Source organism: Teleopsis dalmanni, unplaced genomic scaffold (genome assembly GCF_002237135.1).
Source record: "Teleopsis dalmanni isolate 2A unplaced genomic scaffold, ASM223713v2 unscaffolded_contig_0198, whole genome shotgun sequence".
Classification (NCBI taxonomy): domain Eukaryota; kingdom Metazoa; phylum Arthropoda; class Insecta; order Diptera; family Diopsidae; genus Teleopsis; species Teleopsis dalmanni.
Window position 1 is genome coordinate 1 of NW_024031580.1, and position 14,615 is coordinate 14,615.

At 37.4% G+C, this 14,615-nt stretch overlaps 2 protein-coding genes across 2 annotated transcripts; both read right to left on the reverse strand.

Moving 5' to 3' along the window:
* Nucleotides 1-650: 650 nt before the first annotated feature.
* On the reverse strand, nt 651-5,819 carry LOC119663185. Its single transcript, XM_038072840.1, has one exon. The coding sequence runs from the start codon at nt 5,817-5,819 to the stop codon at nt 651-653; it is 5,169 nt and encodes a 1,722-aa protein (XP_037928768.1).
* A 1,391-nt stretch (nt 5,820-7,210) lies between these two features.
* Nucleotides 7,211-9,929, reverse strand: LOC119663183 (serine/threonine-protein phosphatase rdgC-like). Its single transcript, XM_038072838.1, has 7 exons — nt 9,891-9,929; nt 8,539-8,724; nt 8,209-8,461; nt 7,952-8,115; nt 7,788-7,887; nt 7,505-7,720; nt 7,211-7,437 (listed from the first exon to the last, which is right to left on the reverse strand). The coding sequence occupies exons 1-7, from the start codon at nt 9,927-9,929 to the stop codon at nt 7,340-7,342; spliced, it is 1,056 nt and encodes a 351-aa protein (XP_037928766.1). The 3' UTR covers nt 7,211-7,339.
* Nucleotides 9,930-14,615: the final 4,686 nt, after the last annotated feature.

Below are 14,615 nucleotides of genomic sequence, written 5' to 3' on the forward strand. Positions count from 1 at the left end.
ATGCAAATTGGCCACCGCTTTGATGACAAATGTTATCAAGGGCTGCTGTAGTCGACCTAATCGAATCCCAGGCAATCCAAAAAGATGATAAATTGTAGTATACTACAATGTTCCACTGACTTGATATGATTTTGGTAGCTCCGATGTTTTCGAAATAGAGTCCAGGTCTGGTAAATTGCTCGACGATTGGGCTGCATTGGGATGCAGTCACAAAACAGGCCATTAAAATTGTTAGCAGAACGTTTCCTATGCTGAGTCGTCGCCGCTTTTTTGGGGTACTATCTTGAACAGTTGGCGTAGGGGCCTCCGTTATTGTTTCATTTATGCATATTGGTTTTTCGGATGTGTTTTGCTCGATTGGTTCGCTTGTATCGATCGGCAGTAGTGCTAGTCGATGAATTGCTCGTTTTATTATACCATTTTTGGTACGCACATTAGCTACACGAATTTTTCCATCTGGGCCTATGAAGGTTTCTACTATTCTCCCCAACGGCCACTGAAGTGACGGTGTATTATCTTCATGAATTAGAACCATTTGGCCCACTTTGACATTGTCTTGGACCTTTTGCCACTTTGATCGGTGCTGTAAATCACTTAAGTACTCTGACCGCCATCTATGCCAGAAGTCGTCTTTAATACTGATAATGCGCTCATATCTTTTTTTTTAAATTTAAATGTAGAGGCTTCGCGTCAACATGAATTGTTGCAGTGAGGGGATCACCGATTAAGATATGTCCAGCAGTTATGGCGGTTAGGTCGTTAGCATCTGATGACGTCGGAGTTAGTGGTCTCGAATTCAAAATCGCTTCGATTTCTATTATGAGTGTTTCTAACTCCTCGTATGTAAGACTGACGTTCGATGCACTTCGTTTAAATAGATTTTTTGCTGACTTGACGGCAGCTTCCCACAATCCACCGAAGTGTGGGGCTCGTGGTGGGATGAACTTAAAATCGATATTGTACGAACAGCAAACACCCTGTATTTTTTCTTGGCTTCTTTCATCGAACACGGCATTTTTTAGTTCAGCAAGTTCCTTATTAGCTCCAACGAAATTAGTGGCATTGTCACAGTATATTTTCCGGCACATCCCTCTTCTTCCTATGAAACGTTTTAATGCCATGATGAATGCGTCAGTTGTAAGATCTGTGACTACCTCCATATGTATGGCCTTTGTTGCAAAGCAACAAAATACGGCCACGTAGCTTTTTGTTGGACGTTTTCCCCTGATACGATAATGAGTCCATATTGGACCCCAAAAGTCAGCTCCTGAGTTTACAAATGCTCGTGCTGGTTCAACGCGATCAGTTGGCAAGTTTCCCATGATTTGATTTAGTAGTGTCGGTTTCGCCTTGGTGCAGATAACGCATTTGTGAATAATAGTTCTTGCTATCATCTTTCCTTTGAGTGGCCAGTATTGCTGTCGCATGATTGCCATTAATCCTTGTGGTCCAATATGTTTGTTGCGGACATGAGTCTCTTGTATTAACAGCCTTGTTAATGGGCAATCTGGTAGCAAGACTGGGTGCTTCGCCTCAAATGAAAGTGAGGAAGATTGAAGCCGCCCGCCAACTCTTAGAAGACCTTGTTGATCAATGAATGGAGACAAAGCCTTAATTGTACTAGTTTTTCTGACTTCTAAGCCCTTACGAAGTGAATTTTTTTCTTCTGCTAATCCCTCGTCTTGTATCATGCGAATGATCACTTGACGAGCACGTGTCAATTCTACACTGGATAAGTGACATTCGTTTTGTTCCAATGATGCCTTCCGGAGAATTTGTGTGCAACGAATAACATAAGCAGTTATTCTTTCCAATTTGGAAAAGGAATTCTTATGATCGATATTGTGTAAGAAATGTGGTTTGTTGGGATCGATTGTTACTGCATGTATCGATCTCTTAAGTTCCACTTTACATTCTGATCTGGCTTTGAATGGAGCAGGCCATAGTGACTGATGACCATGCAGGAACATAGGACCGTAAAACCATAAGTGGCAGCTGCTTAGTTTGGATGCTTCAATGCCGCGCGATAGTATGTCGGCAGGATTATCTTTGGATCTAACATGTCGCCATTGGCTCTTGCTGGAAATTTCGAGAATTTTTGTCACCCTATTTGCCACGAATGCGTAGTAGGAGGCTGCCGATGAATTGATCCATGCCAACACAATTTCCGAGTCTGTCCATAAATGTGTTGTGGTATCTGTCAACTGCATGCAATTTTTTACCTTAGCTAATAATTGTGCTGTTAGTAGAGCGGCGCATAGTTCTAACTTTGGGGTTGTTAATTTCTTGATTGGGGCTAATCTCGATTTAGCACAAAGGAGGCGGACAATCACTTGTCCGTGCTGCGTAATGGAACGTAGATAAATTACTCCGCCGTAAGCTCGTTCTGAAGCATCGGCGAAAGCATGTATTTGCGTTGATTTTGGAATCTCGTTTCCGAAAAGATGACGTGGCTGTTTTATGTTATTGAGACAGTTTAAGCTTTCCATGTAACGCACCCATTGACAGGTTAGCTCGTTTGACAATTCTTCGTCCCAATCAAGTTTCAGCGTCCACAAGTGTTGCAAGAATAATTTAGCTTCTACTGTGACTGGACTAACGAGCCCAAGCGGATCGAAAATTCGAGAAATGTCGGATGATATACTTCTTTTAGTATATTTGACGTGTTCGTTTTTGTTGATCTGTATCTTAAACTCATCTGTTGTTGGGATCCACACTTGGCCCAATGTCTTAATGTGACCGCATTCCATCGTGTTGAAGTCTAGTTGTACAGCTATGTCGGATGGGTGCAACCCTTCCATTAATTTTGGATGATTGCCGCACCATTTGCGAAGCTTAAAGCCACCCTTGTGCAATAGTTTAATAAGTTCGTTTCGTGCATGTAATGCTTCAGACATACTGTTGAACCCTGTCATGACGTCATCTACGTAAAAATCTCTTTTGACGATAGCTGCAGCTGTCGGGTGCCTACTTTCTTCAATTTCAGCCAACCGTTGCAAGCATTTTGTGGCAAGATACGGTGCTGACGATGTCCCATAAGTTACGGTATTAAGTTGATAAGTTCGAAGAGGCTCATTGTCGTTGTTTCTCCATAAAATTAGTTGGAATCGACGGTCATCTTGGTCCACCATAATTTGACGATACATCTTCTCGATATCGGCCGTGAAAACGAATTTAGATAAACGAAAACGTGTCAGTATAGCGAATAAATCATCCTGGATAGTTGGACCAGTAGCTAACACATCATTTAAAGATATGCTTGTGGAAGTTGGTGCAGAGGCGTCGAACACTACTCGAAGTTTCGTGGTGGAGCTCTCTGGTCGAAGAACTCCATGATGAGGCAAAAAATAACAGGGATGGATTATATCATCTGGGTTGATCACACTCATATGTCCCAGGTTGATGTACTCTTCCATAAATTTATTGTATGTTGTTTTGAATTCAGGGTCTCCGTTGAGACGTCTTTCTACAGCGAAAAAACGTTGCTGTGCTAATCTTTGCGAATAGCCTAAAGAAGTGACTTCTCCTTTGAATGGTAATTTCACAACGAATCTACCATCAGTTGATCTTGCCACAGATCGATTAAAATGTTCCTCACATTGCTGTTCTTCAAGTGTTTGATCCGACGAACCTTGCTGTATCTCCTCTAGTTCCCAAAATTTGTGCAGATCGAGTTCTACATTATTTGTAAGAACACCGCAAATCGATGCAGAAGACGAAAACCCAGAAATCCGACCACTGACCATCCACCCAAACACAGTTTTTTGTAACATTGGATAATTGTTTCCTAGCGAAATTCTCCTTGGCAGAACCATGTCGTTGTATAATTCAACGCCAATAAGAATATCTACTGGACCTGGTTTGTTGAATTGGGCATCAGCCAACACAACTCCTTCTGGTATAGCCCAATTTGATGTATCCAGTTCAATTGCAGGCTGATTTGCAACTATTGTTGGCAACATATGAGCTTCTATTTCAGTTTTGTAGTTAGTTACACTAGATGATATAACTACGTAGACTCTTTTTTTTGAGCACTTGTTTTTCTGACCGACGCCACTAAGATTCAGCGAGCTTGATAATTGAGTTAGCCCAAGTTTTCGTGCTGCTCGTTCTGTTATGAGGTTCACTTGTGAGCCTGAATCCAGTAATGCACGCATCTTGCATTCCACGCCCTGAGAATTCAGAACCGTCATTATTACAGTTGCTAGTAAACCATAAGATTTCTTCAACTCTACGGGTCTACTTGTTGTAAGCGTAGCTGCTGCATGCCCACCTAATTGGTGTGAATCGTTATTTCGCGATGAGTCAGTAGTGACCTGAGACTTGCCATTGGCAGCATAAAGTTCATGTAAAGTTGTATGATGCCTTCTTTTGCATTTCAGACAACCCTGAGATGGGCATTTTGTTGAAAAATGGCCCGAGCGCAAGCAATTTACACAACGTTTGGCACTGAGAATCATATTTCTGCGAATTTCCGGGGGGTTTTTCAAGTAATTTTTACAAGTGGAAGTTTTATGATCTCCCTTGCAAGCTAAACATTTTAACATTCCATTTGTAGTATTTAAACACGCCTTGTTAATGCTCTTGCCTCCAATTGCCTCTAATGCTTGGAAGCGAAGTTCTAAAAATTCCAGAAATTCATTTAACTGTTGGATTCTTCTTGGATCCTTCACGTTCTGTTCATACAAGCTGTGTGTTATTGGATCCAATTTCTTCGTCAAAATGAAAAGTATTATTGGATCCCAGTTTTCGATGTTGATTTCAAGATTTTTAAGTCCAAGAATACACTCAGAAGTTGTATCATGGAGTCGTTTGATAGCTTCAGAGCTTTCAGATGTTATAATTTGTTGAGAAATAAGTTTTGCAATAAATGCATTCACAAGAAGCCGCTTATTATCGTAGCGCTGGCAAAGTAAACTCCAGGCACTACTAAAATTATCCTCAGATACTGTTAAATGAGCAATTAGACGTGCTGCTTCTCCGTCCAAATTCGATTTTAGATAAAACATTTTTTGGCAATTCGCAAGTGATTGTTTATTTACCACTTCATTGAACAAGTCGCGAAATTGCCTCCATTCCAAGTAGTTCCCACTGAACCTTGGTATTATTACTCGTGGTAACTGCATTGATGCAGATGTTAATGTTGAGGTATGCGAAGACGTTGAAGCAAGTTTCAACTCTTCCACCTTTAAGGACATATTTTGGACTTCTCTTTCTAACGATATAAACCCTTCTTCATCATATCCAATAGTTGCTGGATTGGATTCTAATTCACAAATGCTGTAATGGAGTTCCTCAAAATGGGCCCATAAGCGAAGAATAGAATCCTTCAACAGTACCTTACGTGCTAAAGGTATGTCCGTGGTGATGTTAGCGTCAATTAGTTGACGTTTTATAGTTTTGCCAAACTCTTGTTGGCGTCGCATCATTAGAGATAGTTTATTGGAATCACATGAGCTGTTTTTCGTAGCTATTACTTGTGCTTCTACATTCTTATTAGTGGCGAATGAGGTTACGTTTGACAACAATGTTATTTGTTCACTAAAAGTGGCTTCGTATTGTTCCCAAATTTTCAATACCTGTTCATAGAAATTCTTAGTGAAGTATTCATGCGACTTGTCTTCCGAACATTCTTTCTGGAGGGTATTATCATTGATTTCGAATTGTTGCCATGCCTTCTTGAGATCCTGAAGTCGTTTTTCAAAATATGCCGGTGTCTGCTTCCTATCGCTGGAGTCCTTTTTGTAATTTCTGATAATTACTTCGATCTCAGTTGCAATCGTCTTTTGAGCTTGCACGATTTTCTCGATGTTATCCATTGTCCAAGTATAGAAAACAAGAGCGAAACGAGTTTATTGAGCGAAACGGCTTATTATTTTTTATTAGCGAATTTTTAAACACGAAAACGCGACTGACTACGCGATCAATCCTTTATACTAGGGGTCACCAATGAAAACGTCTCAATAGCTTAGATGCTAATGATAGAATTGAGTGCAGACGAAACGTCGACTCAATGGATCTTGAAGAGGAGAAACTCCAATTCAAGTGCGCGAACTTTGGATTGATTCCTTACAATTAAACAAGCAGTTTGCTAGTTAGAAACCTTTATTGTAATGAAAAATGTATCTGCAATTTACCTCTTAAATATAAGTGATAAATTGCCGATACGCATATTAACAATAATGCAAAATTAATAATTAAAATAAATTAATTATAAATTGCAAATAATACAATTTAAATAAAATGCAAAATCAATACAATTGAAATAAAATGCAAAATCAATAAAAATTAATTAAATTATTTTTTAAATAAAAATATGAAATGTTCTAAAACAACGTGGAGTGCATTTGCTGACTTCGCAAAATGCAGTTCCAAGCAAATTGCTTTGAACTGCATTGTTACGAAAGAAGAAGTCAACGAACCGGTCAGCCTTGGCATTGGTTTCGGTTAGGAAATAAATGCAAGTCTATCATATAGTTCGTTGACTTGTCAACAGAGGTTTTTTCGAACCGTAGTGAACTACAACAACAAAAATTTTATTTTTTTTTTTATATATTATTTTAATTAATTGTATTTTTGGCTGACCATACAGCTGTTTCGAGTATTGCCAAATACCCATCATGAGTGGTCTTGGAAATAATTATTGTATTTAATTATTCGTAAAAAATTATTTTTGAGAATGCAAGTACCAGGATTCGAACTCGGGTCCTGCCAAATGTGAAGCTCATAATCAGCGCACCTTAACCAACTGATCCAAAGCCATGCTTGATTTTTTTTGTTCGCATATTTTTCTGGACTTTTGTTAATTTTGCTATGAAAGTTTTTATTAACAATTTTACTTGCTGTGTTTATATTGGAACGAAATCATAAATCAGCTGTAGAAGAATTGAATTAATTAATTAATTATATTTTTATTTTTAATTGTTAAATTTCAATACTATTCTGTTCGTAGAGGCATTATTTGTTGCCTGATTTATTCTTTCTTATGTATAGAACCTAATCTTGGAACGTAATGCTGAGAAAGTCATGCTAATGTTACTCCACTAATCGTGAATATAAGTTGTAATTTAACGTCAATAGTTAGTTTTTTAATAAAATTTATAATCAAATGCAAATAACAAAGGTGATTAAACAAACGAGAGTATGAAAAAGTTAGTTTAAAATTTTATTATATTTTGTAATATCAGTAAATATTAGATGGCAAGATAAATATATTTAAAACTACCACATTTATTAAGATTTATGTACATTTTTTAGGAAGAAATATATCAAATCGCAATAAAATGTGAGTGTAAAATTTTATAATCGTGACCATATAAGAGATGAATTTAAATTTTAATTACTTAGATGTAAAATCTGTTGGATCAATAACTTCCGGCTCAGAAATTTGTCTCGCCAAGGATTTCGTGACCTGTTTGACACTATCATGATTTTGCCCTAAAAGAAAGAATTTGTATACTTATATGTTGTAGTACATACGTATAAATTAAAACAAACACATTACCTCGAATTTGTTTCTTGTGTGAAGGTAAAGTATTAGATTTATTAGCTTGATCGCTTAATCGAAATGCTTCCAGAAATTCGTTGAGATCAATAAAGCCATCTTTGTTAAGATCCATCATTTTAAATTTGTCAAACATATTACCGAAAGCACTAGAATTCTGTATATGTTTTTGTAATAAAGTACATGTCTCTTTAAATTCATCAATGGATATGACCCCTAAATTAAGTGAATAATTTGAATTAATTCAGGTAACATTGTATACTTTAATTTTAATAATTTATACCATTGCTATCTTTATCTAAAATGCTAAATATTGCAACTAAACTGCTTTTGTTTCGATAAAGTGACTCAGCAACACTTGTTTCCTCTTTCTGTGTCTCTATCTGAAAAATAATGGTAAAAATTATTTATAAGTTTATACTAAATTTAACATAGTTTTATCATTACTATTATATCCGAGTCTAAAATTTCTAAAGTTACGAGATAGTTTACATCATTTGGCGGGGATCCCTCTGGCATGGGTGCTAGTTTATCACGTAATAAACGCCACGGAAGAGTTAAATTAGTTTCTTTTTCCATTATATAACACCACTTTGTAATACTAATAATTCCTATTGATAAACATTTATAAACTTCAATTAGTATTTCATATATATGCGAGTAATATTTATTTTCATATAATGTTATTAAATACAGAAAAATACCAGTGTGTTTTGGGTCATGTTTTCTAAATTCAGCTTCCAATAGTGTACGTTTATCACGTATACGAGCCCCTAACGCTCTTATCGCAGAGCTTTCGATAAAACTAACTCTCTGGCGAATTGTTAATGCAGAAGTTTTTGAAGCAGCTGATATGTATTGCACAAAATGGGGCTGCAAATTTGTACCTATTTGGAGATAAGCACCTTTGTTTGACCCTATTGCATAGTAATTTGAGGCAGAAAAAATTGTAATAACCTTTACAAAAAAGTTTCAATCATTACATTAATTAGAATACATTAAAACATAATTTTGAATCTTTAAACTTCCATTACCTTGTTGTTATGGGTAAATTCGTGCCCATCGGGCTTACATTCGTGTGATCGAACGAGGTATTTAAAATTATTATCACTTAAAAATTGTTCGGTAATATTAGGTCCAAAGTATGTGCCAGCTCCACGCAATGTATTTGGAATGCAGCCATTACTATGCTGTGGATCGCTCCACATGATATCAAAGACCTTAAAAAAGTTTAAAAAAATTAATATTTTGGATTACATGGAAATTTTGAATATTTTCTTAAACATTTATCTTTTTTGAATTCTAAATATGTATATATTTTGAGGTGGACATAAAAACTTTAACTAAAATATTTATATAAATAACAAGCAAATCGAATTCGAATTCTTCGATCGATGTTGTTGAAATATTAAGTATACTGTTGTCTAGAACCGTGGTTTTATTAAAATGTCTATTAGTATTGTTATTCAAATAATTTATACAATGTACAATTTAGTTGAATAAGGAATTTATATTAAAAGAATACATGAAATCTTAAAAAGTAAATAATATTAATATACTCCCTTGTACAACCCGGCCCTTGCCTCTTGTTTTAGTGGCACTAGGCTCTTCAACTGGCTGACTAGTAGCCCAGTCAGCCCTATTCTAAGTGTGGTAGCTCCTTCGGTTCCGACTCATGTCAATAGTATCATTGACTTTTTTTAGCGGATAATTGCCAGAGCTACTCGTGCCTGTCCTCGCACATTTTTTAACTTTTCCAGCTGGTCGGAGTTTAACCTTACTCTTGATCAGCCCCTTATTGATTTGAGCATTCCCGAACACAGAAACATGACTCTTGCGGAGATCGATTTTGCTGCCCTTACCCTTGAAAGCATCTTCGCCTCCGTAATTGATGAGCATGTTCCGAAGGTGCGTGTTCGCAAATTTTATCAAGTTCACTTGATGCTACTACCCTTCACCTCATTAAACTGAGGAAATCGGTCCGCCGCAGATCTTATCGCCTTAGACAGGTTGCTTCCACGCAAGCTCATGCGTTTCAAGCCATCCTTAAGAACCTTGACACCATAATTGTCCAGAGGGTCAACCAAACCAGGTTCAATTCCATGCCAAACTTCGTGCCACTCAGTGCCGGTCTGACGTCTTTAGTACGATCAGGCAAATCTGTGGATCAAATAGGTCCATCTCTGACTTCTGCTATGGCACCACCATAGCGTATGATGACCTTGATAAAGCCAACGTCTTTGGTGAAGTCTTTGTGACTAATCACCGTCTTACGGTTGGCCTAGGCGAGCGCCACTTTACGTCGACTATGAATTCTGTAGTGCATGGGCTTTTTGTTGCTTTCAATGAAAGCATTGATACTTTCTCCCCGCAGTTTCCCGCTCACTGAATCAATGTTGAAGACACTCAAGGGTTTCTCACCCATTTCGATCTTATTGACATGCTTCGGCTTAAAGCCCCTTAAAAGTCATCTGGCACTGACTGTGTGTCTTTCTACGTCATGAGGCGTGTCTCACCATTCTTTTTTAAAAAGTGCGCCATGCTCTTCAACCATGCGTACAATACTGGTTCCTTCCCCCAGCCATGGAGGAAGGCCATAGTATGTCCCATTGCCAAGAGTGGCAAACCTAAAGCTGACCTCTTCAGCTATCGTCCCATTTCTCTCCTCAACTCTGTCAGTAAGCTTTATGAGACTTTCATAGCAAGCAAGCTGAAGTCCTTCTCCTCAAGGAATAATATTATTACTTCTTATCAGTTTGGCTTTAGGAGCCAAACCTCCACTCTTCATGCCCTGCATCATCTCCAAAATGAGATATGCACAGGTTTTTTCAATAAGTAGCCTACTGTGGCACTAAGTCCCGACATTGAAAAAGCCTTTGATACTGTCTGGTTTGCAGGTTTAATTTTAAAGCTTCATCAGTTCGGTTTCTCCCCTACGCTCTGCAGTGTGGTCCACAAATTTCTGTCCAACAGAATCTTTCAGGTTCGAGTCGGTTCCTCTCTGTCCTGTGATTTCTCCATCGACGCCGGTGTCCCTTAAGGCTCGGTTCTGGGACCTCTCCTTTTTAACCTGTTTTTAGCAGACATTCCTCTCCCGCGGGCCCCTGTTAAGCAAATCTGCTTCGCCGATAACTGCCTTGTCTTCATGCGGTCATCTAATCCTCACCGCCTTTCCAATGAGCTTAATGCCTACCTTTGATCCCTCTTCGACTATTACACCAGGTGGAAGATTAAACTCAACCCCTATAAGATCTCTGCCATTACCTTACTTGGCCAGCAGCAAGATCGTCCTAGAGGTTTTAGCACCTCTAATATTAAGCTTAAGCTTAACAACTCTCCAATTCAGCTTGTCCCCAAGCTGAAATATCTTGGTATTGTCTTCTCATCTCAACACATTTTTATATCACATGTTGACTATGCCATCCGTAACGCCCGGTTCAGGCACACTCAACTCAAAACTGCACTTCGAAGACACAACCAACTTAATTGCAAACTTAAGTTACTCTGCTATAAGCAGCTTATTCGTCCTCTCCTCATATATACCATCCCTATTTGGTCTGCCATCACTTCTGCTCAGATGTTGCCTGTTTGAGCGGTAACTTCTCCGTGATTGCACCAACTATAAGCGCAAGCCTTATAATGGCAAGCACTTCTCTATCTCCACTCTGTATGACAATGCCAAGATTACTCGTATTGATGAGTACCTTTTGACACTCGCACGTAGGTATCTCACCCAGCTCCACGACCTCCTTCCTGATGTCTCTTGTCCAGATACCCTCCCAGTAGATCTTGTTCTAGCTTTACGATTTAAACCTCCACAGTACCTTCTCCACTATTTTGATGAGCTGGATCAAAATCCTCTCGCTAAAATCCTCTTTTTAACCGCGGCTTTCGTGACCCTGGTCACAAAGTATATCACTAGTCTCACCCCCGCTAACTAGCCGTAAACCCACCACCTTCATTATTATCCTTTCTTCTTCATTCATGCCCTTGCTTTCTGACTTAGATGAACCTAGTTCACTAGGTATTAAGTCTATCTACTTTCTCTCTCCCCTGATTACTGGAATGAAGTTCCCACATTGCTGTGGGAATCTTCTCCATTCATTCCTAAGAGGTGGTTTTAGTGGGTTCAAGTCTCACACTGTGGCTTTCAATGCTTTCCACCTACTGCAAAAAAAAAACCCGACCCACTGTTGTCGCTGTCCTTGCGCCTACCATCCTTGGTTCTCCGATTCTTGATGCACGTGATATGATGACGTGATATGAGGAAATTTGTATTTAATAAAATGTATTCCAAGTACCGTGACTTAAGACTGCCGTTGTACTAGATAATATAGCATATACACATGTATATAAAACATAAGGTATTTCTTTCAACATATTGTATAAAATATTCTTCCTTGTTCTATGACTTAGAACAGCTATTGTACTTGGAAATGTACAACGATTTTGAAATAATACATATTTTAGTATAACATACCTTCTAATATGTTTAATATCTAATTTCTCCAATTTCTTTGACTTGAAACAGCCATAGTATTTAGTAATATTTTTATATATTTTGCTTGTAATATTTTCTTTGTGCAGTATGATTTGAAACCACCCTTGTATTATGTTATTTATACTAAGCCTTGCTCGGCCGTAACACCGCCATGTCGAGTGTTAACATAAGATATCCTTCTGAAGAATACGCCGTCTTTTATACTCATCAGCTGAGCTTTTCGTGTAGCGCAGACACATTTGTTTTTGAGTTGTATTAAAGTATTTTTGTTTGCCTTTGTATTTATATATACGCGGTTAAGAATATTTTCTTTCATAGAATGTAAAGCAAACAAGGGGTATTTCATTTAATTAAATAAATGATAATTTCAATGTTATTTTTTTTTCTATGCTGATAGTGGTGTGCCTTTATAACGAAAGAAACTATTTAAAGCCGTTTAGGCTTCGAATAGCAAAGAAAGGACAAAGACAAAAATTTATTTAATTTATTGAAATTTGAATAGTATTGAAATCAAACAATTAAAAATAAAAATATAATTAATTAATTCAATTATTCTACAGCTGGTTTATGATTTCGTTCTAATATAAACGCAGCAAGTGTTAATAAAAACTTTCATAGCAAAATAACAAAACTCTGGAAAAATACGCGAACACAAAAATCAAGTACGACTTTGGGTCAGTTAGTTAAGGTGCTGCGGTGACTCTGAGCTTCAAATTTGACAGAACATGAGTTCGAACCTGGTATTGCAGTTTCAGAAAAAAAAAATTATTTACAAATGATCAAATACAAGAATTATTTCCAAGACCACTGATGATGGATATTTGGTAATACTCAAAACAGCTGTATGGTCTACCAAAAATTAAGTTAATTAAAATAATATAAAATGAGTTTTTGTTGTTGTAGTTCACTACTGTACTACTGTACCATCAACCAGCGTTGTGGAGGCATGTTATCTTCATGTATTAACACCAAGGCCAGATGGATTCGTTAAGACCATCTGTGCCAGTAGTGATATTTGACCACGGTAATACGATACCACTTATCAGCATTTTACATCACCTCATTGAGAATTTGTTTCAGGTAGCGTTTTAAGTGGATCACCGAAGAGAAAATGTTAGCGCTTCGTAATCGCTTGGGTCGCAGTATTGTGGTGTGATTGGTCGCATTAAAACGGTTTCAATTTCAATCAAAAACATCGTTTCAAGCTCCTAAAACATAAGTCGAGTGTTTGATAAAGATGTTCTTTCGCGTTTTTAACAGCCGTAATTGAACTTTACGAATTGATTGCTGTAAAATGTCTGCAGAATTGTTTGATTGAACTTGTCGAATAGAAACCTTTTTAGCTTTGCTAGTTTATTGTAACCAAAAACGAAGTTCGTTGCATTCTCACAGAAAATATCTGATGGTAAACCTCTTCTAACTGTTAACCTCCTTTTCAGTGCTGCAATGAATGCCTCCGTTGACAACACTGACACCGTTTTTACATGAACTGTCTTCGCAGATAAATAAACGAATAGAGCTATATAGGTTTATATCCGACTCGTCCACGGATCCGGATATACGTTAGAATGGGAACACAAAAATATATCGCGGTACGTGCGAATGGGTGACTTGGAGTCAAGCGTTCAATTAGGAGATTACTTATCATTTGGTCAAGTAATGTGGGTTTATATCGCACACAGTGAATGCACGACTGCACGACTCGAAAGTTAGTTATCCCAAAATTCAGTCGAGTGAAGGAAATTAATGCTTTTGCACCTGCATGATAATTGCACAAGTGTACATTCCGAACATTGAGGTCCACAACATAGCAGCCCTGAGGTAACAGAATCAGGTGACGTTGGTGTACTCAAAGCGAACTCCTGCCTTTAGCAATTGATAGCCGGACATTATTTTCCAGGAAGGGACTTAAAAACTTTAGTGTGCTTTCAGCTTTTCTGTTATTTTATTTTTAAATTTTTGGATTGAAACAATAAAAACAAATAAACAGAATACAATCATTAAAAATTGCATTTTTTTTTTTGCATTTTTTTGTTTCGTTTTGTCTTTGTTCCAACATAGCTTTTAAGTGTGGCATCATTGTTGCAATCTGTCATATGTTATATTTTTGCAAAGAGTCTAATCATGCATATGTGCATAAAATGCAACCAAATCACATTTTGTATAAAAATAGGTAATAAAGATAAAATTAAAAATTAAGATAAATACTGAACTCAAATCGATATTCAGAATGCAGGAAATTTTAAAATTTCCTTTTAGAACAGAATTGAAAATAGTATTGTTGTGAGAAACAACAAAGTAGGTGAAAATTGTCAGGTTTTTGATATTTGAAAATATTTTATTAAAATATTCCTTCAGATTATTTTTGTGTGTTAGTCAGTTTGCTTCTAGAGTTGTATGAAGAAAACAATAAAAGTTTTGTGTTGGTGACCCCGACACAAAAAAGGAGTTGTAAGTTTTTATCAAGCCCGACTAAGCAAGCAAGATGATTAACCGTGAGGAAGAAGATTTTTTTCCGGCAGAAGGAGAAAGCCGCACTGACAAGGAGGTATACCGGGTGTCAATAAAGTCGATGATATTTTCAAGAAAACATCCGGACCTTTTCTGCAA

Bases quoted from the DNA above. Each gene is read 5' to 3' on its own strand.
- LOC119663183 (XM_038072838.1), bottom strand. From the start codon at position 9,929: ATGGGTGAGAAACCCTTGAGTGTCTTCAACATTGATTCA. The intron at 8,116-8,208 runs GTATTTTTCTGT...GTTTATCAATAG, and splicing joins ACATGACCCAAAACACACTG to GAATTATTAGTATTACAAAG. The intron at 7,888-7,951 runs GTAATGATAAAA...ATTATTTTTCAG, and splicing joins TTTTAGACTCGGATATAATA to ATAGAGACACAGAAAGAGGA.
- LOC119663185 (XM_038072840.1), bottom strand. From the start codon at position 5,819: ATGGATAACATCGAGAAAATCGTGCAAGCTCAAAAGACGATTGCAACT.